The following is a 27,283-nucleotide window of genomic DNA, read 5'->3' on the forward strand; positions in this document are numbered from 1 at the left end:
TGCTCCGGTAGAACATCGTAGAACCGTCGGATTGGATCTCAGATGGTTCTGATGAAGGTATTGATGAAGATATTGAGGAAGTATTCATGAAGATGAGCAGGAGAAGTGTTCTAAATATTAACCAGGTCATGATGTCACCTGCAGCTTCAATAAACAGTGTTTAATAAACTTAATGGTGTCTGTATGGTGTAAGAACCTCATATCCACCAGCTGATTGGTCCTCTGCTCGCTGACGTCTTCATTGCAGCTTTATTAACACCAAACCTTACCAAAAAACGGATGTAAACGAGCCAATCAGAATGCTCCCTCCTCTTTATTAATGGTCTCTTTAACGCCACCTGCCGCTCCACTGGTTGCCATGGTTACCACTTTCCTATTAGGTAGGTATGGTAGGTAGGTATTTACTTTATTAATCCCCGAGGGGAATTTTTTTTAATTTTTTTAATCCAGTTACCGTAGTGACGGTCAGAGATGATAGGCTAATGAAGCGTCCTGCACACACACACACACACACACACACACACACACACACACACACACGCGGATCTTTGTTCTAAAACGGATCAGCTCTTGTTTTAATCTCCTGTCGATAGCCCATCGGTGACGTCATTCTGTTTCCTTTTCGTGCGGGAAGTCGGTGAGGTGAGGAAAAAAAAAATCTGCTGATCAGCCAATCTGCAGCTCGTGTGTCTCTGCGGGTTTCATCTTCCTCCGCCCTCCTCCTCTTCACCTCCTCTCCGCAGCAGCGATGCTCCCGCCGGGTCTGGCCGGCCTCGGTGTTCCGTCCTCGGGCTGGCAGTAGAGCATCAGGTCGGTGCAGGTCGCGTCTCTCCATCATGGTGCAGAAATCCCGGAACGGCGGGGTGTTCCCCGGAGCGCAGGCTGACCAGAAGAAGCTGAAGGTCGGCTTCGTGGGTCTGGAGGCCGGAGGGACGGAGTCCGGCCGGGACGGGGTTCTGCTGATAGCAGGTAACCAGCTGCGGCTAATTAACGGGCTAATTAACGGGGTCGGTAACGGGGCGCGGCGCGAAAAAGGTGTGTGTTTAAATGTGTGTCTCTTTCTGTGTGTCTGATTGTTTGTTTGTGTGTGTGTGTTTAAGTGTGTATTTCTTTCTATGTTAATGTGTGTGTGTGTGTGAGTGAGTGAGTGTGTGTGTGAGAGTGTGTGTGTGTGTGTGTGTGTGTGTGTGTGTGTGAGTGTGTGTGTGTGTGTGTGTGTGTGTGTGTGTGTGTGTGTGTGTGTGTGTGTGAGAGTGTGTGTGTGTGTGTGTGTGTGTGTGTGTGTGTGTGTGTGTGTGTGTGTGTGTGTGTGTGTGTGTGTGTGTGTGTGTGTGTGTGTGTGTGTGTGTGTGTGTGTGAGAGTGAGTGAGTGAGTGAGTGAGTGAGTGTGTGTGTGTGTGTGTGTGTGTGTGTGTGTGTGTGTGTGTGTGTGTGTGTGAGAGAGTGAGTGTGTGTGTGTGTGTGTGTGTGTGTGTGTGTGAGTGAGTGAGTGAGTGTGTGTGTGTGTGTGTGTGTGTGTGTGTGTGTGTGTGTGTGAGTGAGTGAGTGAGTGAGTGAGTGAGTGTGTGTGTGTGTGTGTGTGTGTGTGTGTGTGTGTGTGTGTGTGTGTGTGTGTGTGAGTGAGTGAGTGTGTGTTCTCAGGTGTCTCTTTGAACAGATCCAGTTTGTCTCCTGTTTTCTTTTGTCAGAATAAAACATTAGAAAACCGATGAAGTTGAATCAGGAAGTGTTTACGGCAGCTTAAATGTGATTGGCTGACAGAATCCTGTGTCACGTGAAAGGAGGTGAAATGTTTCATCAGTGAGAGACAGACCTCATCACAGACGTATGATTCATCTTTAATGATTGATTTAGTAACTGAAACAATGAGTTAACTAAATCATAAAGTGTGAAAATAATCCTGGCAGCTCTAAATAGTGAAATGAACTCTTCAGATGTTTACATTTATTGTTCAGACTGACCTCAAACATGTTAAACATCCTGCTACAGTCTGGCAGCAGCATCCCTGTGAACGCTTGTCAATGTCGGTGTGTGAACGTTAGTGAACTTACCTGTACTCACTCAGGTGCGTCTGTCTCAGGTGCAGACGAGGGTCCTCGGCGGCAGCGCAGCAGCGTCTCTGGACGAAAGAAACCTCCCAAACGAAACGCGCTCTACAGACGACTGCAGAACTTCCTGTACAATGTTCTGGAGAGGCCTCGAGGGTGGGCCTTTATCTACCACGCCTACGTGTACGTATCTGTCCACACATCACACCTGACTGCCAGTCCGGCAGCAGTGTAAAAGCTTCAGGAATAATGTTCTGTGTTCAGGTTTCTGCTGGTGTTCTCCTGCCTGGTTCTGTCCGTGTTCTCTACCATCAAAGAGTACGAGAAGAATTCAGAAGACGCCCTCTACATCCTGGTACGTAGACGTGAACATCATGTGTTGCTAACATGGTGTTGTTGTTGTTAATATTATTATTATTGTGTTGCTAACATTGTGTTGTTGTTGTGTTTCTGATCTTGTTGTTGTGTACAGGAGGTGGTGACCATCGTGGTGTTCGGGGTGGAGTACATGGTGAGGATCTGGGCTGCAGGATGCTGCTGTCGGTACCGAGGATGGAGAGGAAGACTCAAGTTCGCCAGGAAACCCTTCTGTGTCATCGGTGAGTCTCTTCCTCTTCCTCCTCTTCCTCCTCTTTCTCATCTTTCTTCCTCCTTCTCGTCCTCTTCTTCCTCCTCTTTCTCCTCCGCTGCCGTATCCGTAACAGACTGGAGTCAGGTTTATTTTGGACAGTAACCTCTGACCTCTGTAGGTGATGTTTGAGCCTCGCCTGACACGTATGTTCAGCGCAGAATAGACGTCACGCTGCCGACGTTAAAAACCAAACGAGGGGCTTCGGTTTGTGTTCAGGGACAAACAACAAGTTGCAGGTAGCTGCAGCACTGGAAGACTACTGTCTCTCTCTCTGACCCGTCTCTCTCTGACCCGTCTCTCTGACCTCTCTGTCTCTCTGACCCGTCTGTCTGCAGACATCATGGTTCTGATAGCGTCCATCTCGGTTCTGGCTGCGGGCACTCAGGGGAACGTGTTCGCCACGTCTGCCATCAGGTCTCTTCGGTTCCTTCAAATTCTGCGGATGATCCGGATGGACCGTCGGGGGGGGACGTGGAAGCTGCTGGGATCGGTGGTCTACGCCCACAGCAAGGTCACACCTGTCTGTCTGTCTACCTGCTTACCTGTCTATCTGCTTACCTGTCTACCTGCTTACCTGTCTATCTGTCCTCAGGACTGTCCATTGTTTTTATTAGATGTTTTGTTCTGGGATATTCGAACCCGATGGTTAAAAACCGAAAACAGAACCAACGACAGGAGAAGCCGGAACCCGACTGACACTTTCAGCCCAAAACATACAGAACATAATAAGAACGTTAGAACAAACAGAACATAATAAGAACATTAGAACAAACAGAACATCATAAGAACATTAGAACAAACAGAACATAAAAGGAACATTAGAACAAACAGAACATAAAAGGAACATTAGAACATACAGAACATAATAAGAACATTAGAACAAACAGAACATAAAAGGAACATTAGAACATACAGAACATAATAAGAACATTAGAACAAACAGAACATAATAAGAACATTAGAACAAACAGAACATTATATGAACATTAGAACAAACAGAACATTATAAGAACATTAGAACAAACAGAACATAAAAGGAACATTAGAACATACAGAACATAATAAGAACATTAGAACAAACAGAACATAATAAGAACATTAGAACAAACAGAACATTATAAGAACATTAGAACAAACAGAACATAAAAGGAACATTAGAACATACAGAACATAATTAGAACAAACAGAACATAATAAGAACATACAGATCTGTTGACCTGATGTATGTCCTGTGTTGACATGTCCTGTGTTGACGTCTCTCGTCCTCTGCAGGAGCTGATCACTGCCTGGTACATCGGCTTCCTGTGTCTCATCCTGGCCAGTTTCCTTGTTTATTTGGCGGAAAAAGAAGATAACGAACAGTTCGAGACGTATGCCGACGCCCTCTGGTGGGGACTGGTGAGACTAACACTCAGTAATGACACGCTGATGACAGGTGTCCCAGGTGTGAAAGGTAAAATGATTAGTGAAACAGGTAACAGGCTGCAACATGAATATAATGTCCGCAGTTGTCACTAAGGTCTCTGCTGAGTCACAGTGAATCTGATTAAGTGTTCTACTCTACAGGTGTGTACAGGTGTGTACAAGTGTAATACAGGCGTAGTACAGGTGTGTACAAGTGTAGTACAGGTGTGTACAAGTGTAATACAGTTGCAGTACAGTTGTGGCTGTGTCCTCACGTCCTCGAGAGTTTGGAATCATCTGTTGAACGTGACAAGTTCAATGAAACACCTGCGGCCTCCAGCTACGGGATGATCTGATTGGTCTGTCTCTGTGTCAGATCACCTTGACAACCATCGGTTATGGTGACAAGTTCCCCATCACCTGGAACGGACGACTGCTGGCTGCAACCTTCACTCTGATCGGAGTTTCATTCTTCGCCCTGCCGGCTGTGAGTCACTGTAACGTTCACCTGAAGTCACCTGAACTCACCTGAGACACCTTCTTCTTCTCCTCATAACTGTAAACATGTGGAACAAGGAGTCTGAGCTCAGGAGTGATTTAGAAAACTTCTGAGTAAAGAAGGGAGACAAACCTTTATCTTACTGAGGAGGTGGGGTTGACCCTGTTGCTAGGCAACACATCTTCAAAGGCTTGATTGGTTGATCAGAAAAATTAATTCTGTGATGCTGTCACAGCTCACCTGTCCCCCTTTCTCTCTGTCCACCTGTCCCTCTGTCTCTGTCTTTCTGTCCACCTGTCTGTCTTCAGGGCATCCTAGGTTCTGGTTTTGCTCTTAAGGTTCAGGAGCAGCACCGACAGAAACACTTTGAGAAAAGACGAAACCCGGCAGCTGGACTCATTCAGGTGAGCCACTTTACTGTACTCTACTGTACTTTAATATACTCTATTGTACTCTACTGTACTTTAATATACTCTACTGTACTTTATTATACTCTACTGTACTCTAATATACTCTACTGTACTTTATTCTGATATACTGTACTTTATTATACTCTACTGTATTAGAATATACTCTACTGTACTCTAATGTACTGCATGCTACTGTACTCTACTGCACTTTACTGTACTCTACTCTACCTTAATATATTTAACTGTACTCTACTGTACTCTACTTTACTACACACTACTGTACTCTACTGTACTTTACTGCACTCTACTGTACTTCACTTTATTTTACTGTGCTGTAGATTTTCTCCATTTTTATCAGAAAATATGCAGATGATGTTATTTTCAGACTCAGATGTTTAGATCAGAGAATCAGGATGAACACTTTGAACTCCTGAGTAGAGCTTTTACTTTGAAAATCCTTGGAGTGGGCTCCTTCCTGAAACAGTGCTACTGTGTCTGCAGGCGGCGTGGAGGGTTTACGCCACCAACCTGAGCCGGACCGATCTGACTTCTACCTGGGATTACTACGAGAGGACGGTGTCCGTCCCCATGTACAGGTGAGACTCCACCTGTCCACGCTCTACACGAGTTCCTACAGTGACTGACATCATCACCTGTTCCTCTCCGTGTCTCCAGGTTGATTCCTCCTCTCAACCAGCTGGACCTCCTGAGGAACCTCAAGAACAAATCCGGACTCTCCTTCAGGTCCAAAAACTTCCACACAAGTCACATGACAAACTACAACCACACAACAAAGTACACACAAAGTACACACTTTCTCACTGACCTGGAACATGCCGACCCGATCTGGTAGCATGCTGTGAGGATCCAGTTCTGTCAGACGCTCAGAGAACGGTCGGTTCTGAGGGTCCGGTTCTGGATCCGCTCAGTAAACACTTTATTTGTAATGTTTTAAATTAATATCATTTAAAAAAAAAAAAAAAGTTAAAGGTAAGTCAAGTTAAAACTTTGTGACGTTTTTCTTCCCTCATTTGGGACATTCATCTGAAACTGCCTGTATCTCCGTCTGTCTGTCTGTCTGCAGGAAGGACGTCCAGCCTGAACCGTCTCCCAGGTCAGCCATGGTGTCTGTCTTCATGTCTTCATGTCTTTTTGTCCTCATGTCTTCATTTCCTCATGTCTTCATGTCCTTATGGACAAGCAGGAAGCAGACTGAGATGATAAAAGCGGGTCAAAAGTATTGTGATCACTGATGAAGTGTTTGTGTTCCCTGCAGTCAGAAGGTCAGTCTGAAGGAGAGAGTCTTCTCGTCTCCGCGGAGTTCTGGAACCAAAGGCAAAAGTTCTCCTCAGCATGGTGGGTCTCTGTATTAGATTTATCAGGTTATTGTAATAATGTGGATCAGAACCACTGAAAAAACCTGAAGTCTGTCTGTGGTGTCACAAACATGTTGGAGACCCAACAGTCTGCAGGTCCCACTTCTGCAACCAGAACCAGATTATCTCATCCGCAGCCTCCTCCTTTCCTTCCGTCCGTCCGTCTGTCCGTCCTCCCTCCCTGTCTCTGTCTCTATTGGTTCCTACAGTTGGTTCTGGTGTAACTCCGGGAGTGGGTCCCAGTCCTGGTGTTGGCCCTGGAGTTCCCGGGGTTCTGGGGGGAGTCCAGGCCTTGCGTCGATCCCCCAGCATGGAGCCTAGCCTGGAGGATAGTCCCAGTAAGGTTCCAAAGAGCTGGAGCTTCGGAGAACGTAGTAGAACCAGACAGGCGTTCAGGATCCGAGGAGCTGCCTCACGCCAGAACTCCGAAGGTAAGACTGACCGAGTCTGACCAATCGGAGCGATCCAGGTGTCTGTCCCAGCTCCTCCAATACCAGCTCCTGTCTGAGCCTCCGAGGGCACGACGGCATCAGAAACATCAGCGACACACCAACACGTCTCACTTCCATTTTTATTAACATTTCTATTTTGTAGACAGTCGTTACTACGATGACATCAGACACCGATACTGATGAATTTTTATATATATGTTATATCTTTGAGTTCTCCTGTCAACAGGCCTTACGTATAAACAACTATTTATAAACACCCTTTTATAAACAACCATTTATAAGCAACCATTTATAAACAACCATTTATAAACAACCATTTATAAGCAACCATTTATAAACAACCTTTTATAAACAACCATTGAAAAACAACCTTTTATAAACAACCTTTTATAAACAATCATCATCACCATCACCACCACCATCACGATCAAGAGGGTCAAAAGTCAAGATGAAATAGTAAGTGTGTGCGTACTGGTCATACGACCAGCTACAGGACATACTCTGTAAGGGCAGCTGCAGTATGACCTGGGTGTTGGACCTGCCTCAGAGTTCAGGAGCTTAAAGTTTTTATAAACAAAAACAATCATTGACAAACAACCATCAATACGCAGACTTCACTGCAGAAACATGAGTGAGGAGAAGAGATAAAGAAAGAAAGAGGATGAGGAAACGGGTAGCTTGATCAACTCTCATCATCCAACTGGTTGGTGCTGGTTTAAACCGAATCTGACTGGTTTAAATTGGAGCTGACTGGTTAAATTTATTTGAAATAGATGCAGTTTTACCGGTTCTGCAAACTTTGGTGCCAGCATTCAATAACTACAGCTCCCATAATTCTTAGCTGAGGCTGCAGTTTGAAGCCTGATGGAAGGTTGACTGTTGCACAATTAACTTCAATCAATTAACTTGATGAAAGGCTCCAGTTTTTATGCTAGGCTAAGCTAACAGTTTCCCTTGTGTTCCTGAGTTTATGCTAAGCTACTCTAACTGATGGATCTGTGTTACTGTAAACAGACAACAAATGTTTCACCAATGTTGGACTGTTCATTTAAATCAGTGCCAACAATTGTAAAACATTTTCTTTGTTGGTTTTCTTGGCCTTTGTCATGATGATGATGAGTGTGATCTTCCTCTGATGAAGGTGTTTCCTCTCCACTTCCTCCTGTAGTGCTGATAGAGATGCAGGATGAAGAGTTCAGACAGAAGGACTCCCCAGGTTTGCACACAAACACACACAAACACACACTTCATCAGCTGAGCCAGGTTCAGGTGTCCGGTGTCACATGATGCAGCGTTGATGATGGTCTACCGCTGGTGTTTCAGGTAGGCTTAGGAGGACGACCTGGTCCTCGGGGTAGGGGCGTGACGACCTGGTCCTCGGGGTAGGGGCGGGACGACCTGGTCCTCGGGGTAGGGGCGTGACGACCTGGTCCTCGGGGTAGGGGCGGGACGACCTGGTCCACGGGGTAGGGGCGGGACGACCTGGACGGGGTAGGGGCGGGACGACCTGGGGGTAGGGGCGTGACGACCTGGTCCTCAGGGTAGGGGCGTGACGACCTGGTCCACGGGGTAGGGGCGTGACGACCTGGTCCACGGGGTAGGGGCGTGACGACCTGGTCCACGGGGTAGGGGCGGGATGACGCCTTGTTCTTATTGTGTTTCAGAGGCCAGCCTGCCGGGAGAAGACATGGCCGACGACAACAAGAGCTGCCACTGTGAGTTTGTCCCTCAGGATCTGACCCCGGGGTTAAAGGTCACCATCAGAGCTATCTGGTACGAACGGTTTTCATTGGACAATCATTTTATTTATTTGCCTGTCATTCATTGCTTTCCTCACCATTTATTTGCTGTTTGTTACACTGTGAATCATGCTTTTTATTCACATTATTTTTTGTTTTGTTTTTGTTATTTGTGCTCACCCAGGGTCAAAGGTCACCATCAGCTTTTGGGTAAGAGGAGTCAGTTTGACCTCAGTTAATTTCATTTTTTTCTGTTGTGTGTTGCTGACATGTTCCTCTCCCTGTTGTTGGTGTTCGTCCTGCACAGCGCTGCATTCCAGTCCTATTAGTTCAGATCTGGTTCTGCCTCAGAGGTCAGTCCAGCTGTCCGGTTCTGGAATCCCATGGTTCACTATCAGAACCAGATTCAGCAGTAGCTCCAATCCAATCTGTACCACTCCAAAAAGACCTGCCACCCTCAGCTGAATGACCAGAAGTAGTGTTGCTGTCCTCCTGGTCTTAGCCCGGTTTGGTCTCCGCCCCGTAATTCTGTCCTGGTTCTTGACTTGGAGTTCCCGGTGTAGTTCTGCTCCATCTGACTGTCCGGAACTGAAACCTGCTGGTTGGTGGAAACAGTTTTTCAGGTCTTTGCCGGTTTCAGCCGGCCTTCAGCTTAAACAGTTACCCAAACCTCCTCCATAGACCATATCACAAGAGGTTCTGGTCTGACCCGAGGTCTCTCCCAGAGGGTCCACCAGAGTCCATGACAGCTATCTTTGTTTCCTCTCGCAGCATCATGCGCTTCATGGTTTCTAAAAGGAAGTTCAAGGAGAGTCTTCGTCCCTACGACGTCATGGATGTGATCGAACAGTATTCAGCAGGACATCTGGACATGCTCGCCCGTATCAAAAACCTCCAGTGCAGGTAAGACACTTTACCCCTGAACTCTGACCTTTCGCCCCTGAACTCATTTCCCCGGCCAGAATCTTTTACCATCTTACCATCATAAAGACTCAAAGGACTTCAGACCAGAACCACAAAGGTTCTTAGTTCCCACAGTCAAGCTGTGTGAGGTCATTGAACTCTTGCTGTCTCCTGATTGACAGGGTGGATCAGATAGTTGGCCGAGGAACACCAATTACAGACAAGGACCGCCCCAAAGCTGCCAATGACGAGCTCCCGGAGGACCCAAGCATGATGGGACGTCTGGGGAAGGTGGAGAAGCAGGTAACAAACAGAACCAGAGTATCACCTGACAACTTTGAGCAGTGCAGCAACCTGATGGGTTCTCTGTCCCTCAGGTCCTGTCCATGGAGAGGAAACTGGACTTCCTGGTGAACATCTACATCCAGCGAATGGGAATCCCCCAGGCTGAGACCGACGCCTACTTCGGACCCAAGGAGCCGGACCCGGCGCCACCCTACCACAGTCCGGTGGATCAGCTGGAGAAGAACCAGTCCATGTCCAAGATCCTGCAGTGAGTGTCTTCCAGAAATAACCCATTTCACTCTAGAACCAGGACTAGAAGTAGGAGTGGTCCTGGGGCCTGCACCGTGGTCTCTCTGGTTCCGACCAGCTGTGTCCATCATTACAGCGTAATGTGTCAGGCGACACGCTCTACCCAGAACCCCAGAACAGAAGCTGCAGAAACTCTGCAGGAGTAAGGAGTCTGGCTGTTGATCCCTGAAGTTGCCATGATGATGTACCTGATTACCATGGTGATGTACCTGGTTACCGCAGTGATCAGTCCCTGTTGAACATGAACTAGCCGAGTGGTACCAGAGAACCGGAGTTAACCCTCTGGTCCGGTTTCTTGGTGCAGACCCCAGAACCGGTTGCTGATAAAATGTAGTTCACATGTTGTTTACACTTTGTGCAGGGTGTTGCCTGACGACAGCGTAGAGAAGACTCTGTTCGTGACGAAGATGGTCCGCTCCAGCAGCTCCACTGGACACAGGAACTACAACGCCCCCGTCTGTCCGCCCTCCACCTCCTGGCAGCCAATCACCTCCCAGCTCCACCAGCAGGCCCCTCACCCTCCTCAACGTACCCACGGTAACACTCCCAGTCCCGTGGGGGATGGGTCCCTGGTTCGACTCCCCCCTCCTCCAGCTGGAGAGAGACATGGCGGGAACCGATCGAACCGGCACAGCACCGGAGACCGAGGGGGGGCGGAGAGACCGGAGCGGGGAGGAGAGGGGGCGAATGGTAGTGGGGGAGGAGGAGCAGGAGGAGGGGAGGGAGCAGGAGCAGGAGCGGAGGAGGTGAAGCCCGACAGTGACACCTCCGTCTCCATCCCGTCGGTGGACCATGAGGAGCTGCAGCGCTCCTTCAGCGGTTTCTCTGTCTCCCAGTCCAGAGAGAACCTGGACTTCCTCAACAACAGCTTCTACTCCTCCTCCAACCTGGGAGAGCGCCGCGGCGGAGGGGGCGGAGCCCGCTGTGCCACCGTCCGACCCTACATCGCAGAGGGGGAGTCAGACTCGGACTCGGAGCTCTGTGTCCCTTCGCCTCACTCAGACCGAGCCTGGACGGGAACCAAGTAGAGCCGAAGGTAATCCGAGCAGAACCAGCAGAGTTAAAGAAATCAATGAATGTGAATGAAACTAGAATCAGACTTTAAACACCAGCTGGAGGTTCATAGTGAAGCATCATGGGAACTGGAGGCGCTCAGCAGCCAACGGTTTGACTCGTGTGAACGGTTCAATCTGTACAGCCAATGTTTGTTCTCACTGTCAGCGATTGGTTCACTGCAGAAACACGCTCACGCCTGATTGGTTGCTTGCTTTCATGTACAAGACTTGTAAACACCGTTATCCTGTCACTTAACGTTAGCTCACCGTTATATTCATCCATCGTTTAAAAACACTCGACGTAAGGCACAATTGGAACGACACATCGCCATGCCATCAGACGATGTTGCTGTTTGTAGCCACGGCTTCCTGTCCAGCACTCAGCCACAGAATGCCCTTGAGTTTTCAGCTGTGATGTCATGTAGGACCAGGTCATCCTGTGCAACTACACAAACACCAGTTTAATCCGTCAATCAACTTTTTATTTGCTTTCCAAACAGACACGACACTCAAAAAAGTGTTGCTTGACAAACAGGCTGCCTAGTTACAGTTGCTGACCTATGATTGGACAACAGGGGAGGGGTTTGAACATCAGTTTAGACTCAGATGGCACTGTAATCAAAGCAGGAAGCGATAATTATGTAACACATGACATTTAAAAACATGGCCATGTAAATATGATGTAATCATCTAAGAGTTTATATGTTCTTCTTTAGCGTGCATTAATATTACAGGAATGCTGATAAAATACTGAATATTTAATGTTTACTCATCAGAACCATTTACACTCCGTCCAGCAGGGGGCAGCCAGGAAACCAAAGTTACACAAACTAACCAAAATAAAAGCCTGTATTACTGCCTGATCTCATCTGGATGAAGAAAAGCTTTAGTTGATCAGCTGATCAATCAGCTCTATTCTGATTGGCTGATGAAAGTGACCCGCTGCCCTTTGACCTGCCTTAAACCATTGTTTGAACATAAACTTAATTGACTGTTTACGTCCATTGTTTGGGAATCCGGTTTTAGATTTCTGTGTTCTACTTGTTTAAATGTTTGAACGTAACCATGGAAACAAGTTGTTTCAGTGAATGTGTTGGAGTTTGTTTCTGCAGCTGTCACTCAAACTGGATATTTGTACAGAACCGTTTCAATATTCATTAAAACCACAATACCAGAACCTCCTTCAGTCTGTTCTGAAAGTCGTTAAAAGCTTCAGAACGGGACCGGGTCCGTGAAGGATCTACAGACTGCAGTTTATTGAAACCCGTTTGATGAGTTTATTATTGATGTTGTTGATTATAAAGTTTATTATTCTGAATGAAGCAGAAGGATGAAGACGACGTTCAGATGGAAACAGGAGGAACATGGCGGCCATCTTGGCTCTCACTTCTTGAACCTGTTGAACAGAACGCAGCGTCAGCCATCTTGTTTCAGGTCAAAGTGACGTCTCAGGGAGACGACCGAGACTCACCTGGAGCCACCGGGACGCTTCCTGTCCAGACCGGGACGCTTCCTGTCCAGACCAAGACGCTTTCTATCCGCAAAGGAAGGCCTGTGATGAGAGACACACAATGAGACAGGTGTCCTCAGACAGAGGGACAGACAGACAGGAGGACAGACTGTCTCACCCTCCTCTGTAGTGTTTCAGAGCCTTGCTGCTGGTGTTCGTCAGCTCTTTATCAAAAACAGACTTCTTTCCTCCTTTTCCTGGTTTCTGATTGGCTGCTGCACAGAGAGACTTTTATTAGTGTTTGTGTTTCAGTGTTTGTTTGTGTGCGCGTGTTTCTATATGCGTGTGTTTGCGACCTGTGGTTGGCGTCTCCTCGGCGTCCATCACTCTCGCTCTCTTCGGTCGTCTCTCTCTCTTGGCCGCCCGCTCAGCAAACATCTGGGCCTTCAGGATCTCAAACTGAGTGCGCTCCTCAGACTGAGACAGTTCAGGTAGAGTTATGTGATCTTTGATTAAAGCTGATCAGAAACTTATTGATTATTGATTGATGCATTTTACCGTCACTTCTTTCTTCTTCCTGCCGTCATTCAGAAACTTTTCTCTCTTCTTCTTCCCCCTCAGCGCGAGATCGAAGTCCTGCAGAGCCTTCGACACTGAGAGCACGATCAGGGTTCAATACAGAATACTACCGAGTACTACACAGTATTGCAGAATACTACGGAGTAGAAAGGTGTATATTAGTACTCACTGCGGTTCTGTTTCCTTTCTTGTTGAGTCTGAAACCAAACTCTCTGTGATTCACCGCAGGAGCCATCGAGGCGCTTCTGAGCCACACTTAACTGCGCACACACACACACAATTTCTGTACTTTTCTCATCAAAAAGTTAAACGTCAAGAAACTCATTGACATGATGTTCTAAAAAAGTTACTGTAAATCAAGCAAGTGTTCTATGTTCCGTGTGTACCTTGGCCTCCGAAGCTGCCAGCTCTCGTTCTTCTCTCTCCAGCTTTATCACTGCTCCGACGTCGTTCTCCAGTTTGTTGATCAGATCTCTGAACTTCAAAACGACTTCTGCGGGAACACACAGGAACAGTTTGGTTCTCGGAACCAGTTCTGCTCAGTTCTGAAATAACCGGCTGCCCCTCAGGTGTGCGTACCTGGCGGCAGGACTCGAGCCTTTACGCTGTTCTTGGCCGACTTCACCCCCCCCCCCCCCCCCCCCCCCCCCCCCCCCCCCCCCCCCCCCCCCCCCCCCCCCCCCCCCCCCCCCCCCCCCCCCCCCCCCCCCCCCCCCCCCCCCACCTCCTTCAGCGTCTTCCTCTCCGACTCTCCGACCAGAGACACAGAACGGCCAGAACGGCCGGCCCGAGCTGTCCGGCCCACTCGGTGGACGTAATGTCTCACTGTGGACGGCATGGTGAAGTTTATCACCTGAAAGACAGACAGGTGGAGGGGAGACAGACAGGTGGAGGGACTATTAGTTTCAAACCTGAAACTTATTTCCCTACATTTAGAGTAATGTGGGCCGTTGACGTGGTAATTGTCACTACGGGCAGTAACTACAGGAAGGGCGGTTCTTCCCGGTACTTTCTGGTTCTTCACGGTACTTCTCTGTTCGCCGACAGAACTCACCGTTTTGACTCCGTTGATGTCAAGACCTCGAGCTGCAACATCTGTCGCCACCAAGATATCGATCTGCTCGTCTTTAAAACGCCTGCAGAACCAAAACCAGAACAGGAGGGTCAGAACAGACCTAAAGGTGACAGGTACTGTGAGGTGTTCTGCATGTGTACCTGAGGTTCTCTAGTCTCTGGTTCTGGCTCAGTTCTCCGTGCAGTTCTCCGACCTTCAGCCCCATCAGTCCCAGCAGGATGTGCAGTCGGTGAGCCTGTTTCCGGGTCTGAGTGAACACCATGACGTGATCCTGGAAGGTCCGGGTCAGAAGGGCTGGGAACACACAGAACCAGGGGTCCGCATTATGACCACGGCACCAGGAGTAGAACCAGCAGCAGAACCTCAGTGTTCCCTCTACCTGCCACCACAGCCTCTCGGTCTCCCTCACGGTGCGGTCGGATCCGGACGAACTCCTGCCGCAGGAACGGAGCCACGTCGGTGTTGCTGTTAACGAAGATCCTGATTGGCTGCTTCAACGACACCGCGGCCAGGTCCTTCACCTGCAGACAGGTCACATGACATGGTGATGCAGCTGCAGACAGGTCACATGACCCAGCTGGACAGGTGAGATGTTACCTCCTCTGTCATGGTGGCGGAGAACAGCATCGTCTGTCTGTTGTAGGAACACAACCGGATCACCTCCTTCATCTGTTCTTCAAAGTACTCGTCCAGCATCCTGACATAACCACACAGTTAGAACTTGGATCAGCAGTTCTAGAAAACGGACCGTTATTGACTTTCAGTCAGAGTTTAGAACATCACAGAACAGAACTGCTCTGGGTCCAGTTCTGGTCTTCCTAGCAAAGGGAGTTCTTCTCTCCATCCGAGGTGGACCTGTTGGGTTCCTGTCTGTGATGTTCTAAAGTTCTGCTTTTAGAACTTTATTTATTTATCCAGGTTCTACCTGTCGGCCTCGTCCAGGATGAGGATCTCGATGTGGGTTAGCTCGAAGCTCGGCGTGTTGTGGAGGTGATCGATCAGCCTCCCCGGTGTTGCTATCAGGACGTCTGGCCCCGCCCTCAGCGCCGCCTCCTGAGACTTCAGGTCCAACCCACCTGGAGACGCACAGAGACGGGTCAGTTGAGGACCCATAGTCCAGAAACTAGAGTCCAGAGTCTGCCTGAATCCAGGTCATTGTGTAACCCTGGAAACAGTCAATAAACGATCAATAAACAGCAAACGATCAGTAAACAAGAAGTCGTACCAACAGCCAGGCAGGTGGTGATGGAGGTGAACTGGGCCAGCTGACGGGCCACAGAGTGAACCTGGATCCCCAACTCTCGAGTAGGAACCAGAACCAAGACACGGGTCACCTGGGACGTCCTGGGTTTATAAACCAAACGCTCCAAGACGGGTAACATGAAGGCCGCCGTCTTCCCTGCAGAGAGGAAAGGGTCCGTTTCATCAGTTGAACCGGTCCCATTTTTGAAGAACCACTCCCAGTATGAAGAACCGGTCCCGGTGTGCCAGTGTTACCTGTCCCAGTAGCAGCGCAGGCGCACAGGTCCCGACCCAGCAGCCCGACCGGAACACAAGCCTTCTGGATCGGAGTTGGCTGCTTGAAGCCCAGAGCTGTAACGGCCTGCAGGAACCCAACAGGAAGTTACCAACAAAACCAGGTCCCCTTCTGGACCCCCAGACCAGGCAGGGGCTCTACATTCACAGGTGCAGGTCAGACCCTGAGTGGACCTGGTACCAGAACACCTGAGGCCAGAGCCTGAAGCTGGTTCATGGACACCAGAGTGAACAGAAGTCCATTCATTTTTCTGACGATTTAAGAGGCGGTCTCACCTTCAGGATGGGTCTGGACAGGTTCATGTCCTCGAAGGTCAGCTGGTCGTCGTACTGAGACGCATCTTCATAGAACGACTCTGGAGCCTGAACACAGAAAAGCCGTCACCATGGTAACACAGAAAAGCTGTCACCATGGTAACCCAGCACATGAACCTGTGACATCACTAGCTCCTTTTCTCACCTCCTCTTCCGCTTTTCTCCTTCTCCCCCGTCGCTCTTTCTCTCTTAGGGTGTCTGATAGGAAACAGGAAGTCAACAACAAAAATGAAGAGTTGTAATGTTTTAGTTTAAAATGGAGTTCTGTTCAGAGCAGCAGTTTGTTTCAGGGGATCCATTTATTCTGAAAACTAACCAGGTTATGACACATTAAACACAAACAACTTCCTGTTAGAATTCAAAATAAAAGCCTCAAATGGCCCACCTGATTTAGTCAGAATCTCCTCATCACTGGAGCCAAATTCCACATCGTCTTCAGCTTCATCCTCCTCCTCCTCATCATCTTTATCACACTCATCAGTCTGTCCTGCAGAAGTCTTAACATCTTCATCATCGTCCTCCTCTTCCTCCACCTGGCTCTGCCCTGAAGAACCTTCAGCAGCGTCGCTCTGAGATGATTTCTCCTGCAGACCAAACCAGACAGGAAGTACAACCGGACCAGACAGGAAGTACAACCGGACCAGACAGGAAGTACAACCGGAACAAAAGACTCACCTCAGCTTTCCTTTTCTTCCTGATTTTCTCTATTTTCTGGTCTAAAGTTGTCACAGTTCTCTGCAAACACAGAACCCAGTTATAGTAGGAGCCTACAGAACGTGAGAACCTTAAAGAACCAAAACCCTGCGGAGAACGTTAGCGAACCAAAACCTTTGACAACTTTGAGAACGTTCTACTGTTCTCTAGGTTTTGTGGAGATCCCTGACAATTGAAGAGACAAGTTGTTTTAGAAAATGCAGTATGTACAGGGTTCTGCTGCAGGTTCTACCTTTTTCTTTAGCTGTTTCAGGACGTCAGCCATCGGCCAGTCTTTGTCCCGGGCCAGTCCGTCTCTCTCTCCGAAGTCAAAGTCACAGTTAAAGTCTCTCGCCCCGTGAATCCCCAACTTTCTCTTCCTGTTCAGGACAATCGTTTCCTCCTGCAACACACACACATAGAATATAAACAAACAAACACACGCACACAGAATATAAACAAACAAACAGACAGAATATAAACAAACACACAGACAGAATATAAACAAACAGACAGAATATAAACAAACACACAGACAGAATATAAACAAACAAACAGAATATAAACAAACAAACAGACAGAATATAAACAAACACACAGACAGAATATAAACAAACAGACAGAATATAAACAAACACACAGACAGAATATAAACAAACAAACAGACAGAATATAAACAAACAAACACACAGAATATAAACAAACAAACAGAATATAAACAAACACACATACACACAGAATATAAACACTCAGCTTCAGTAGGAATAGAAATGTAACTAATATGTTTCATTATTTAACTTGTGTTGTCATTATTACAGTTTTACCATCTATTATTATTGATGGTGTTTATCTGCAGTCTGCAAGCTCCACGCGCCTCTGCTGTGTTTGTTGTCTAAGCCTTTATTGACAGTTAAATTGTTTACACTGAGTTTAATCAACAGAACCTTCCCGATCCAACAGCGGAGAATCTGCTGCTTTCACGCCGAGTTCTGGTTCACCTCCAGCGGTCTGGACGGGTCGTCTCTCCGGGCAGAGTTACCGCTGAGAGGCCGTTCTTACTCACCTCCTCGTCGGACCCGGAATCGGGTTCCTCCGGACTCTGGTCCTCGTCCCGGATCGTCCCGATCAGACCCAGCTGTTCCAACATGGCGGACTGCGCTCCGGTACTGGTACACGTGAAGTGGTTCGGATCGGGTCTAAACTGGGTCTAAAGTTCTGAGGCGGTTCTCAGCAGTTTTGTTTTTTTTAACACACGCACACACGCGTGTTAGAGCCGGAAGTGAGACACTTGTGTTTCCGGTTCGTTTTGTTTTCAAACGGCGGCGGTATTTTACTGCCACCTGCTGGTGTGGCGCAGTCAGAACGGTTCCACACGGTTCTGTACGGGTCTGTACGGTTCTATCCGAAGCTGCAGAGCTCTGTGTCCTCCTGGACCGGACTGAAGACCAGTAGGTCTACATAAACGAGCCGGGGGTTGGGGGGGTAGTAATAATAATAATAATAATAATAATCTGCATTCAGAAACATTCCTTTTATTTATTTAATCATTGAACACATTAAAGTGTTTAAAACAAAACTTTATAGAGAAACACAACACACACCGACACAGGTTTAGAGCACATGTGAGGACTTCCTAGAAGGAGTTCTCAGTGATGATGTCATCAAACAGGAATTAAAGCAAACAGAAAACAGATGATGAGCTCAGACTGTTTGTTCTGTTGGTCAGTGCTCAAACAAACCTGCAGACTGTGCTGAGGGCTGAAAACACCAAAGGGGCGGGGCGGGGGGAGGAGTCAGCCCCTCCAGATATAAACATCCACCGACAGAAAGACAGTCAGTGTGAAGCGACAGAAGAACTGAAAACAGCCAAAACAGATCTGAGATCCTACTCTTCATCCTCTTCTTCTTTATTGTCTTCATCGTCCAGTCTGCTGAGCTGTGAGTTACATCATCCATTCAGTTCAACTGTTACTGAGACAGACAGACAGACAGACAGACAGACAGACAGACAGACAGATAGTTAGAGAGACAGACAGGTAAACAGTTAAACAGTGTCCTCGTGGTGTGAGTCACCTGATGAACTGATGGAGGGTCAGAACCACAGACCAGAACTGTTCTGCAGGTCCAGAGAACTTGTAGAACGGTTCTGGGAGAGCAGCAGTGCATGATGGGAGATCTCCCAGCAGGTTCATGGTCACCTGATCCGGTTCTGTCAGGATGATCCAGTTCCATCAGGATTATCCGGTTCCTCTTTGTCACCAAACTTAGACTCCTTTTCACTTTTAAGTTTTTCAGATTTTCCAGATTTTCTAGATTTCCAGTTATTCCAGATTTCTAGTCTTTCCAGATGTCCAGTCTTGCCAGAGTGACCTCAGGACGTCAGTTTAAACCCAAACCGGAAGTTAATCTGAACTTGACATGAAATAAAGAAAGCAAAATGATTTAGTGAGTCCAGCTTCACTTCCTGTCTGAGTGTTTTAAACAGAGAAACAGAGCCTGCTGGGGGGTGGGGGGGGTTACTGTAGTTCAACTGTTTTTATGAATGTCAGACTGAGGAATGTGTTCAGCTGGGAGCTCTGCAGTATGTCTGTCCATCATGAACTCTGACCTCTGACCTGTCCTCTGCAAGACAGCTGGTCCTCGTTCTGAACAGAAAACAGTTGTTGGGTTGTTGGGTCATTGGATTGTTCGGTTGTTGGATTGTTCAGTGTTTGGGTTATTCGGTTGTTGAATTGTTGGGTTGTTGGGTTGTTGGATTGTTGGGTTGTTGGATTGTTGGGTTGTTGGGTTGTTGAATTGTTGGGTTGTTGGGTTGTTGGATTGTTGGGTTGTTGGATTGTTGGGTTGTTTGGTTGTTGGGTTTATCTGTATGATGCTGTGAAGTTCTGCTGTAAGGTCTTTGCTGTGTTAAGTGCCATGAAATAACCTGTGTTGTGATATATAAATAAAATTGAATTTAATCAGCTGAATAGTTTCTGTAACATCTGTCTGATCTAGAACCAGAACCAGAATCCCTAACGCAACCCGCCAATACAAAGAATCCAGACTCTCGCCAATAGTGTACTTCTAAATTCTTCTTCTTCGCTCTCTTTCAGGTCACCACGTTGGGGTTCAGGATGACTTCCTGTCTGTTGTCCTTCCTCCTCCTCCTCCTCTCTTCTTTGGGGTCCTCCATCATGGCCGCTGCTGAACCTGCCGGCTGCAAAATCCGTATCACTGACAAAGGACTGGAGATGTGTAAGTACATATAGTTATAATCCCACATTAAACTCTAATCCAGATGTAATATCTAATCCAGATTAGACTGTAATCCTTCCATTTTCCACCATTTATCCGGACTGCGGCTCAGTCATTGCACTGGCAGCAGGTTAAACCCGGTTAAACCCTGAAAAATCCAGTCCTACGGTTCTGAGGAGGTCATTTCCAGTCAGTGTGTGATTTGAAACAACACTACTGTGTTAACATTAAAATATTACACAGTAAGAGTCCTAACCTGGAAGAGTACTATCTGATAGTGTACTGAGGGAAGGATGCTATTTGGCACATGTGTATCCTCTTCAAAATATAAGGCCTCATTACCAATTAAAAACCCTCTTGCTTGTTTTAGACACTCTGACTTGCTCCTTTAAAGTACTTTATGTTGTAACTGTGTATGTTTTGTGCTTTCAGTGAAGTCTGAGACTCTGAAGTTTGTTGAAGAGGAGCTCAGTAACATCAGTATGCCAGAGATGAAGGGCAAAGAAGGACGATTTCAATACACCATCACTGAGTATACATACTGTAGTACATTGTATTTGAAATAATACTTTAATAATACTGAATACTTGACACGTGTATTCATGCTCTCTCTCTCACTCTCTCTCTGGTCTGTTGTCAGTGTGAAGATAACAGAGTTGAATTTGACTCATGCTGACCTGAAATTCATCCCTGAAGTTGGTTTGCTGTTCGATGTTCAGAACTCATCAATCTCGCTGAGTTTCAACCGACGGATCCTCTACTGGTTCTTGTTAGTTCTTTATTGAAAACTGATTTAACTCTGATTTGATCATATTTGGGATGTGAGGTTTCCATGTAATACAGAAATGTTTTTGTTTTGCTTATCCATGTGTACATAAAAGCTAGTATCCCAGTTACTGAGTACTCTGTGCTATTATCACCATTAATGCTTCAAACATGAGGGAGTTTAGAATTAGTTAACCCTTAACATGTAGTTCTCAGAGTGACCTGATGGAGGCGGTGTTGTATTTGTCAATGTGACCTGATGGTGGCAATGTTGTGGTTTACAGAGCGACCTGATGGAGGCGGTGTTGTTGTGTGTCTCAGTTTCGACACAGGAAACATCAACGCAGCAGCTGAAGGTGTGAACATCAATACAGCTGTGGACCTGATCAGAGATGAAGAAGGACGACTGAAGATCAATAACATCACCTGTGATGCCAAGATCACCAAAATGAGTGCAAAGTTCAGCGGAACACTCGGGTAAAACCCCAATATGATCATCAATAATGAGTAATCATTTATGCACAATAACCAATAATCTTTATTGATTACTTTTGATAGAGAGAAAAGAACAGTTTATCATGTGAAGGCAATCAGCTGATTATTGAACCTTCTTCAATCATGCTGTATCATTTGGTCTCAAAAATCACTGATCAATAACTTGCCAATAATAATTCCTGTAATTTTTTACCATGTTGTCATGTGACCTCAGTGTTGGCCAACCAGGACCTTGTGGACTTTTTTTTTTCCAGGAGAGTTTATGACTTCCTGGCAAGATTTCTGACAACAGGCATGCGTTTCCTCCTCAACCAACAGGTCTGTCACCTGTCTGTCTGACCTGCCTGCCTCCCTCCCTGTCTGTCTGTCTGTATGTCTGTCTGTCTCTCTGACCTGCCTGCCTGCCTGTTTGTCTGTCTGTCTGTATGTCTTTATGTATGTCTGTCTCTCTGACCTGCCTGTCTCTGTGACTTTTCTCTCTCTGACCCATCTCTCTGACCTGTCTCCCTCTCTGATCCATCTCTCTCTCTGACCTGTCTGTCTCTCTGACCTATCTCTCTCTCTGACCTGTCTGTCTGTCTGTCTGTCTGACCTGTCTCCCTCTCTGATCCGTCTCTCTCTCTGACCCGTTTCTCTCTCAGATCTGCCCGGCTCTGAATCATGCAGCTCTGGTCCAAGTGAACTCGTTGTTGGAGACGATCCCTGTGAGGACGGAGGTCGATAAATATGTTGGGATTGATTATTCACTGATCACTGATCCGGTGGTGACATCCCGAAGCCTGGACATGCACTTCAGGGTGAGACTCCCACAGAAGCTGCGATACGATCTGCTGACATGTCGACCGGTGTCCACACTGTGTTTTGTGTTTGTAGGGGATGTTCTTCGACCTGTCTCACAACAACGTCACGCTGGACAACCTGGCGGTGGACCCGGTCCTCCCCGAGTATGACCGCATGGTCTACCTGGCTCTATCCGAGTTCTTCTTCGACAGCGGGATGTTCGCTTACTACACCGCCGGCATCTTCCAAATGGACATAGTCAACGAGAAGGTCAACCAGGACAGACGTCCTAAACATGGACAGACATCTAAAACCAGGACAGACATCTAAAACCAGGACAGACATCTTAAACCAAGACAGACAACCTAAACCAGGACAGACGTCCTAAACTGGGACAGACATCTAAAACCAGGACATACATCTAAAACCAGGACATACAACCTAAACAGACAACCTAAACCGGGACAGACTATGTGCGATCAGAGTGCTCTGATTGAATCTAAACTGTTTCTCTTCCTGTTTGTGTTGTTTTGCCGTTCAGATGCCCAAAGATCTGGAAATGTTGTTGAGGACGACCTACTTTGGAGCCATCATGATGCTGGTGAGGAGAAGCACAGTAGACACAGAGTAGAGACACAATAGAAAAGCAGACCTGATACAGTAGAGAAACCGAATAATGACACACTATGAAGAGAGTAGAGGCACAGTAGAGACAGTAGCGATACAGTAGAGACTCGGTAGAGACACAGTAGAGACAGTAGAGTCTGTAGAGACACATTAGAGATACAGTAGAGATACAGTAGATAGACAGTAGAGACTGTAGAGATACAGTAGAGACACCTTAACTCATTTGTGACCGGTTCCTCCTTTTATGACCAGTGGTTACTAAAGTAACCCGGGTTCACTGGCTTGCTCTAGGTTCTTGTTGTTTTTGTTGTTGTTGTTTTGTTTACTTGTGGCCCGACTGTTTAATGCTCCTCTGACAGATGTTTAATGTCTCTGCTGATGTTTTTAAAAACGCAGAGGACTCTTTTCCTCTAATTGGCCTTTATTTCTCCCCTTGCAGTCTAGTGTTGGTAAATTTTGTGCTTTGAAGGTCTTTTGTGGTTAAATATAACTTTTTACTGTATTTGTTTATTTACTGTGGTTGTTTATTTCTAATATTTTGTTTTTACACAATTCTCCTGTTGTGAAACTCCTTTTGACGAATGTTGTTTTATTATTTAATCCTTAACATGTTTATAATGAACTTTATTTAGACTGTATTTATTGATCAGCGCTGATCAGAAACCAGAGGGAAATAAATGGACCAGTTTATTACATCACTGTATCTGAGACATTTATACGATTGGTTCTGAAAAATACTTGTGTGTCGTACAGTGTATAACTGTATGACTGTAGCACTGTGTAGTACCTGATGTTCTTCACGTTCTCCCTCTGTGTTCTGAGTAGAACCCAGCTCTGGTGGATGCTCCGCTGTCTCTTCAGATCGCTGTCAACGCACCCCCAAAAACCTCCATCAAGACGTCCGGAGCGACGGTCGTCATGACAGCCATCGTTAAGGTGATGGTGCTACCTCCAGGTCTTCCTACGGTCCAGCTCAGCAGCATGACCATGGTACACACACACACACACACACACACACACACACACACACACACACACACACACACACACACACACACACACACACACACACACACACACACACACACACACACACACACACACACACACACACACACACACACACTGTCTGGAACACCTAATTTTAATGTTACACTGTCAGCAACTATAATTTGAAACAGTCTCACAAACTGCAGGTTAAAATGTTGCAAAGCAGTTCGGTATAGTTGGACAGTACTTTGTGTTCATGCAGTACAGGTGAGAGGAAACCCTGAGGTGTAATTGGCTGACAATTGTTTTAACAACAGAAAATAATGCTGAAGATGTTCCCACCAGTACTGCCCATAAACTGATGCTTTCATTCCAGTTTTAGCTCCAGTTACTGAGACTGTTTTGAACCTTTTCATTTGGGACCAGAATAAAACCCGAGGACTGAACTCCATGCTCTTCTCCTACAGGAAACCAAGTTTAACGCCAAAGTTTCCATACGAGGAAAACGTCTGGCTGTTCACGCCGACCTCCGCAGGTACACGTTTTACTTCTATCTTTGTGACGACTGAAAGTGACACAATGCATTCCCAGGCCCTCAACCCAGAGGGAGACAGAGATGTCCTTACACTGCCAACAGTATAAAAGTCAGACTACTCTGGTAATGAGTGCTGTGTTCCTGGAAGCTGTCTCATCCCTGAATTAATAAAGAAGGACAACATCATAACATCACGTGTGCTACATTTATAAATTAAAAAAAACAGTAAAAGGAGTGCAGCAGAGAGAGGCGGTAAGTTTCAGGAGGTCGATGACAAGTCTGAGGTGGATGTGTCATACAGTGAAACCATGTGAACTGAACATGAAATTTGTAACAACTCAACTAAAAGACACTTCACCACACACATTTAAGATGATGTGATTTATGCTCAAAGTTTATGAACTATTAATAAGAGGATGAAAAAGGACCATGCAAGTATTTGTTTGTTTGAGGTTTTTTGGTCTTTTTAATTGTTTTATGTCTCTTTGTGGTGGTTTTGTGTTTCTGTGGGTTGTAATGGATGTGAGATGTTTAAAGGATCTCCCTCAGGTTTAACTGAGTCTTGGCCATCGTGTCCTTTCAGCCTCCTTGATAGACTCCGCCTTCCGAGAAAACCATCATCAGTCTGGTGCCTCTGCTTTGGCTCAAAGTCTTTTAGCGCCTGAACCACAAACTAAGTGGAAGAATGTAAAGTGATTATTTTATTGATGACATCACAATCAGGCTGAAACTCTTTTTTATCTTCCAGGTTTAAAATCTTCTCCAACCAATCAGCTCTGGAGTCTCTGGCAGTAAGTAACTGTCTATTTTTAGGGTAAACAGTCAACATGGATGGAGGTGGAGAACGGACTTTAATCTGACTTCACACAACAAACATTTGCTTGGTGATCTTTACATTCATACTACACACATACACACTAAGATGTGTGCATGTTTGCAGCTGATTCCTCTGCAGGCTCCTCTGAAGACGATGTTACAGATGTCTGTGGTTCCTCTGATCAACAGTAAGAATCTGATTCATCAGCTGTACAACTCAAAACACACCATGAAGCCCCTGTGGTCACAGCAGTGTGTGTCCTCCTGTTTGTGTGTGTGTGTGTGTGTGTGTGTGTGTGTGTGTGTGTGTGTGTGTGTGTGTGTGTGTGTGTGTGTGTGTGTGGTCAGACTGGACAAAGAGAGGAGTTCGGATCCCTCTGGCTGATGGGATGGACTTTGTTGAGGATGTGGTTGAATATCACAACGTAAGTGTGTTTACTCATTGAACATGAACCTGAGCGTGTTCATACATGTTGATTAGTTGATTGATTAGTTGATAGATTGGCTGTGAGTCCACCATGTGATGTTATGGATTCAGTCAGTGCTGCCCCACTGACAGCAGCTGTGTTGATGATTGCAGGGCTACATCGTGATTGGAGCAAATCTTCACTTCACCAAAGGCCTGAGAGAAATGATGAGCACCGAGACGGAGCCACGCACCAGCACCGTCTGAATGTATATATGGAGAATGTACACAGATATACACACTATGTGAATATACACAACATAAACAAAATTTCAGAAAGGACTGACCAAGAACAACAGGATAAAGATTGAAAACATCATTTAGTAAACAGACGTATCCATGACGATACTGTGTCACTGCAACGGTCTTAACTGAAGCTCCACCCCCTCTGAGGGGCGTGGTCCGTCTGTAAAATCAGACAATTAGCTGAGAAGTGACCATAGGTTCACTGAACACTGCAGTGATGCCTGCTGCCGCTTCATCATCATCAGCTCACCTCAACGCCACAGCAGGAAGGTTAGATATACCAGAACTAACCCAGGACCAAACCAGAACTAACCCAGGACCAAACCAGAACTAAACCAGTGTAAACCAGAACTAAACCCGTGTGAACATGTAGTTCATGTACTTAAATGAGGTCATAACACCTTTCCACCCAAAAAAACCCAAACATTTCCCCCCTAAAAGAAATGTTTAATTTTATTAACGTGACGTTTTCGAACCCTTTTTGTAACATGTCAGTGTTAAAATCCCGAAGCAGCAACGACCGACCGACACATGAGACGCTGGTTGCTGTTTTTTTCATCAGAATGTATTTATATATTTTGTTTATATTTAGATTAGATTAGATTTGATTTAGACTTTATTAACCCCACAGTGTGGAAATTTGGTCGTGATAGCAGCATAGAAACACAAAAAAGGTGCACACAATAAGAAAAAAAATTGCAAATCGGTATAGATAAATAAGATAGATACCAAAAATTAAAATAAATAAAAAATAAGCAATGAATAAATACACACACACACACACACACACACACACACACACACACACACACACACACACACACACACACACACACACACAGATTATATACACAAAAACTCATACAAATAATTAAATACAGCTTGGATATCTTGATGAATGGAAAAGTATCAGGTGCTATGAAATGAACAGCGCAATGTTATTTTTTGATATTTCAATTCAATTCAATTTCATTCACTTTCATTTATATAGCACCAAATCACAACACAGGTTATTTCATCTGTCACTTTGTTTGTTTACACTGACTTGTTCTGTTTTTCTCAATTTTGTTGTATCCTGTACAATGACAATAAAGAATTGTGATCTTTTGATGTGAAACACCTTGTGATGGGAACAACGGCTGGAACAGGACTGGACCTGGAAGCTAATAGTAAGGCCAGGCTTCTTTCTCAATAGTGCTGTAATGTAGCTGGTGAAGTACCAGCGGGGGGTCAATAGCATGAAGCTGTACAGCGCCTGGTCCATATCCATCTTAAACCAGGTGAAGTTAGAAGCATAGAGCACAGGTGTGCTGCAGAGGAGCGCTTTGACATCATCAAAAGAGGACTGACTTCTCTGACCAGTGGAAAGGCCATTTTTGGGCTAGCGAGGCTTCAGAGAGGTTTTACAGAGAGCTCGATAATATCCAGGCACCCCCAGAAAACACAGAAGCTCCCGACGTGTGTGAAGAGGTGGGGAATCCAAGATGGCCTGCACGTGGTCAGTAACTTGACGGACATGACGTTGGCCTTGTTATCCTAAGTAACTACTACTTTTACATTTGTTTGT

General features: G+C 46.2%; 3 protein-coding genes across 8 annotated transcripts; 2 read left to right on the forward strand and 1 right to left on the reverse strand.

Annotated features, from left to right (window-relative positions):
* The first annotated feature begins 384 nt into the window (after positions 1 to 384).
* On the forward strand, positions 385 to 12,292 carry LOC138614481 (potassium voltage-gated channel subfamily KQT member 2-like). 5 transcript variants are annotated; one of them, XM_069687964.1, is made up of 20 exons: positions 385 to 642; positions 744 to 969; positions 2,066 to 2,231; positions 2,313 to 2,403; positions 2,521 to 2,647; positions 3,015 to 3,190; positions 3,952 to 4,077; positions 4,460 to 4,570; positions 4,891 to 4,986; positions 5,494 to 5,588; positions 5,668 to 5,736; positions 6,077 to 6,106; positions 6,269 to 6,348; positions 6,578 to 6,799; positions 7,989 to 8,036; positions 8,485 to 8,593; positions 9,331 to 9,462; positions 9,645 to 9,765; positions 9,840 to 10,015; positions 10,418 to 12,292. In XM_069687964.1, the coding sequence occupies exons 2-20, from the start codon at positions 837 to 839 to the stop codon at positions 11,082 to 11,084; spliced, it is 2,775 nt and encodes a 924-aa protein (XP_069544065.1). In that variant the 5' UTR covers positions 385 to 642; positions 744 to 836; the 3' UTR covers positions 11,085 to 12,292. The 5 variants fall into 5 exon arrangements, with proteins under 5 accessions (XP_069544065.1, XP_069544064.1, XP_069544067.1 ...); XM_069687963.1 differs by having other exon boundaries at positions 747 to 969; XM_069687965.1 differs by having other exon boundaries at positions 386 to 969; positions 2,081 to 2,231.
* A 95-nt stretch (positions 12,293 to 12,387) lies between these two features.
* On the reverse strand, positions 12,388 to 18,035 carry ddx27 (DEAD (Asp-Glu-Ala-Asp) box polypeptide 27). 2 transcript variants are annotated; one of them, XM_069687969.1, is made up of 22 exons: positions 17,823 to 18,035; positions 17,013 to 17,162; positions 16,742 to 16,801; positions 16,452 to 16,650; positions 16,212 to 16,264; positions 16,028 to 16,114; positions 15,713 to 15,818; positions 15,441 to 15,614; positions 15,141 to 15,291; positions 14,813 to 14,912; positions 14,595 to 14,736; positions 14,356 to 14,509; positions 14,195 to 14,276; positions 13,861 to 13,993; positions 13,720 to 13,764; positions 13,527 to 13,633; positions 13,310 to 13,400; positions 13,120 to 13,214; positions 12,918 to 13,038; positions 12,740 to 12,833; positions 12,583 to 12,663; positions 12,388 to 12,507 (listed from the first exon to the last, which is right to left on the reverse strand). In XM_069687969.1, exons 1-22 carry the CDS (start codon positions 17,904 to 17,906, stop codon positions 12,495 to 12,497), a joined length of 2,322 nt encoding a protein of 773 aa, XP_069544070.1. In that variant the 5' UTR covers positions 17,907 to 18,035; the 3' UTR covers positions 12,388 to 12,494. The 2 variants fall into 2 exon arrangements, with proteins under 2 accessions (XP_069544070.1, XP_069544069.1); XM_069687968.1 differs by having other exon boundaries at positions 12,740 to 12,836.
* A 563-nt stretch (positions 18,036 to 18,598) lies between these two features.
* pltp (phospholipid transfer protein) lies at positions 18,599 to 26,833 on the forward strand. Its single transcript, XM_069687955.1, has 15 exons — positions 18,599 to 18,697; positions 19,855 to 19,996; positions 20,429 to 20,528; positions 20,637 to 20,765; positions 21,083 to 21,238; positions 21,511 to 21,574; positions 21,898 to 22,053; positions 22,130 to 22,306; positions 22,578 to 22,637; positions 23,489 to 23,653; positions 24,121 to 24,188; positions 24,937 to 24,979; positions 25,129 to 25,192; positions 25,353 to 25,429; positions 25,585 to 26,833. Exons 2-15 carry the CDS (start codon positions 19,876 to 19,878, stop codon positions 25,675 to 25,677), a joined length of 1,473 nt encoding a protein of 490 aa, XP_069544056.1. The 5' UTR covers positions 18,599 to 18,697; positions 19,855 to 19,875; the 3' UTR covers positions 25,678 to 26,833.
* Positions 26,834 to 27,283: the final 450 nt, after the last annotated feature.

This window comes from Brachyistius frenatus, unplaced genomic scaffold (genome assembly GCF_029030835.1).
Source record: "Brachyistius frenatus isolate BFR_SWC_R1_liver_20210118 unplaced genomic scaffold, ASM2903083v1 Contig_509, whole genome shotgun sequence".
Taxonomy (NCBI): Eukaryota; Metazoa; Chordata; class Actinopteri; family Embiotocidae; genus Brachyistius; species Brachyistius frenatus.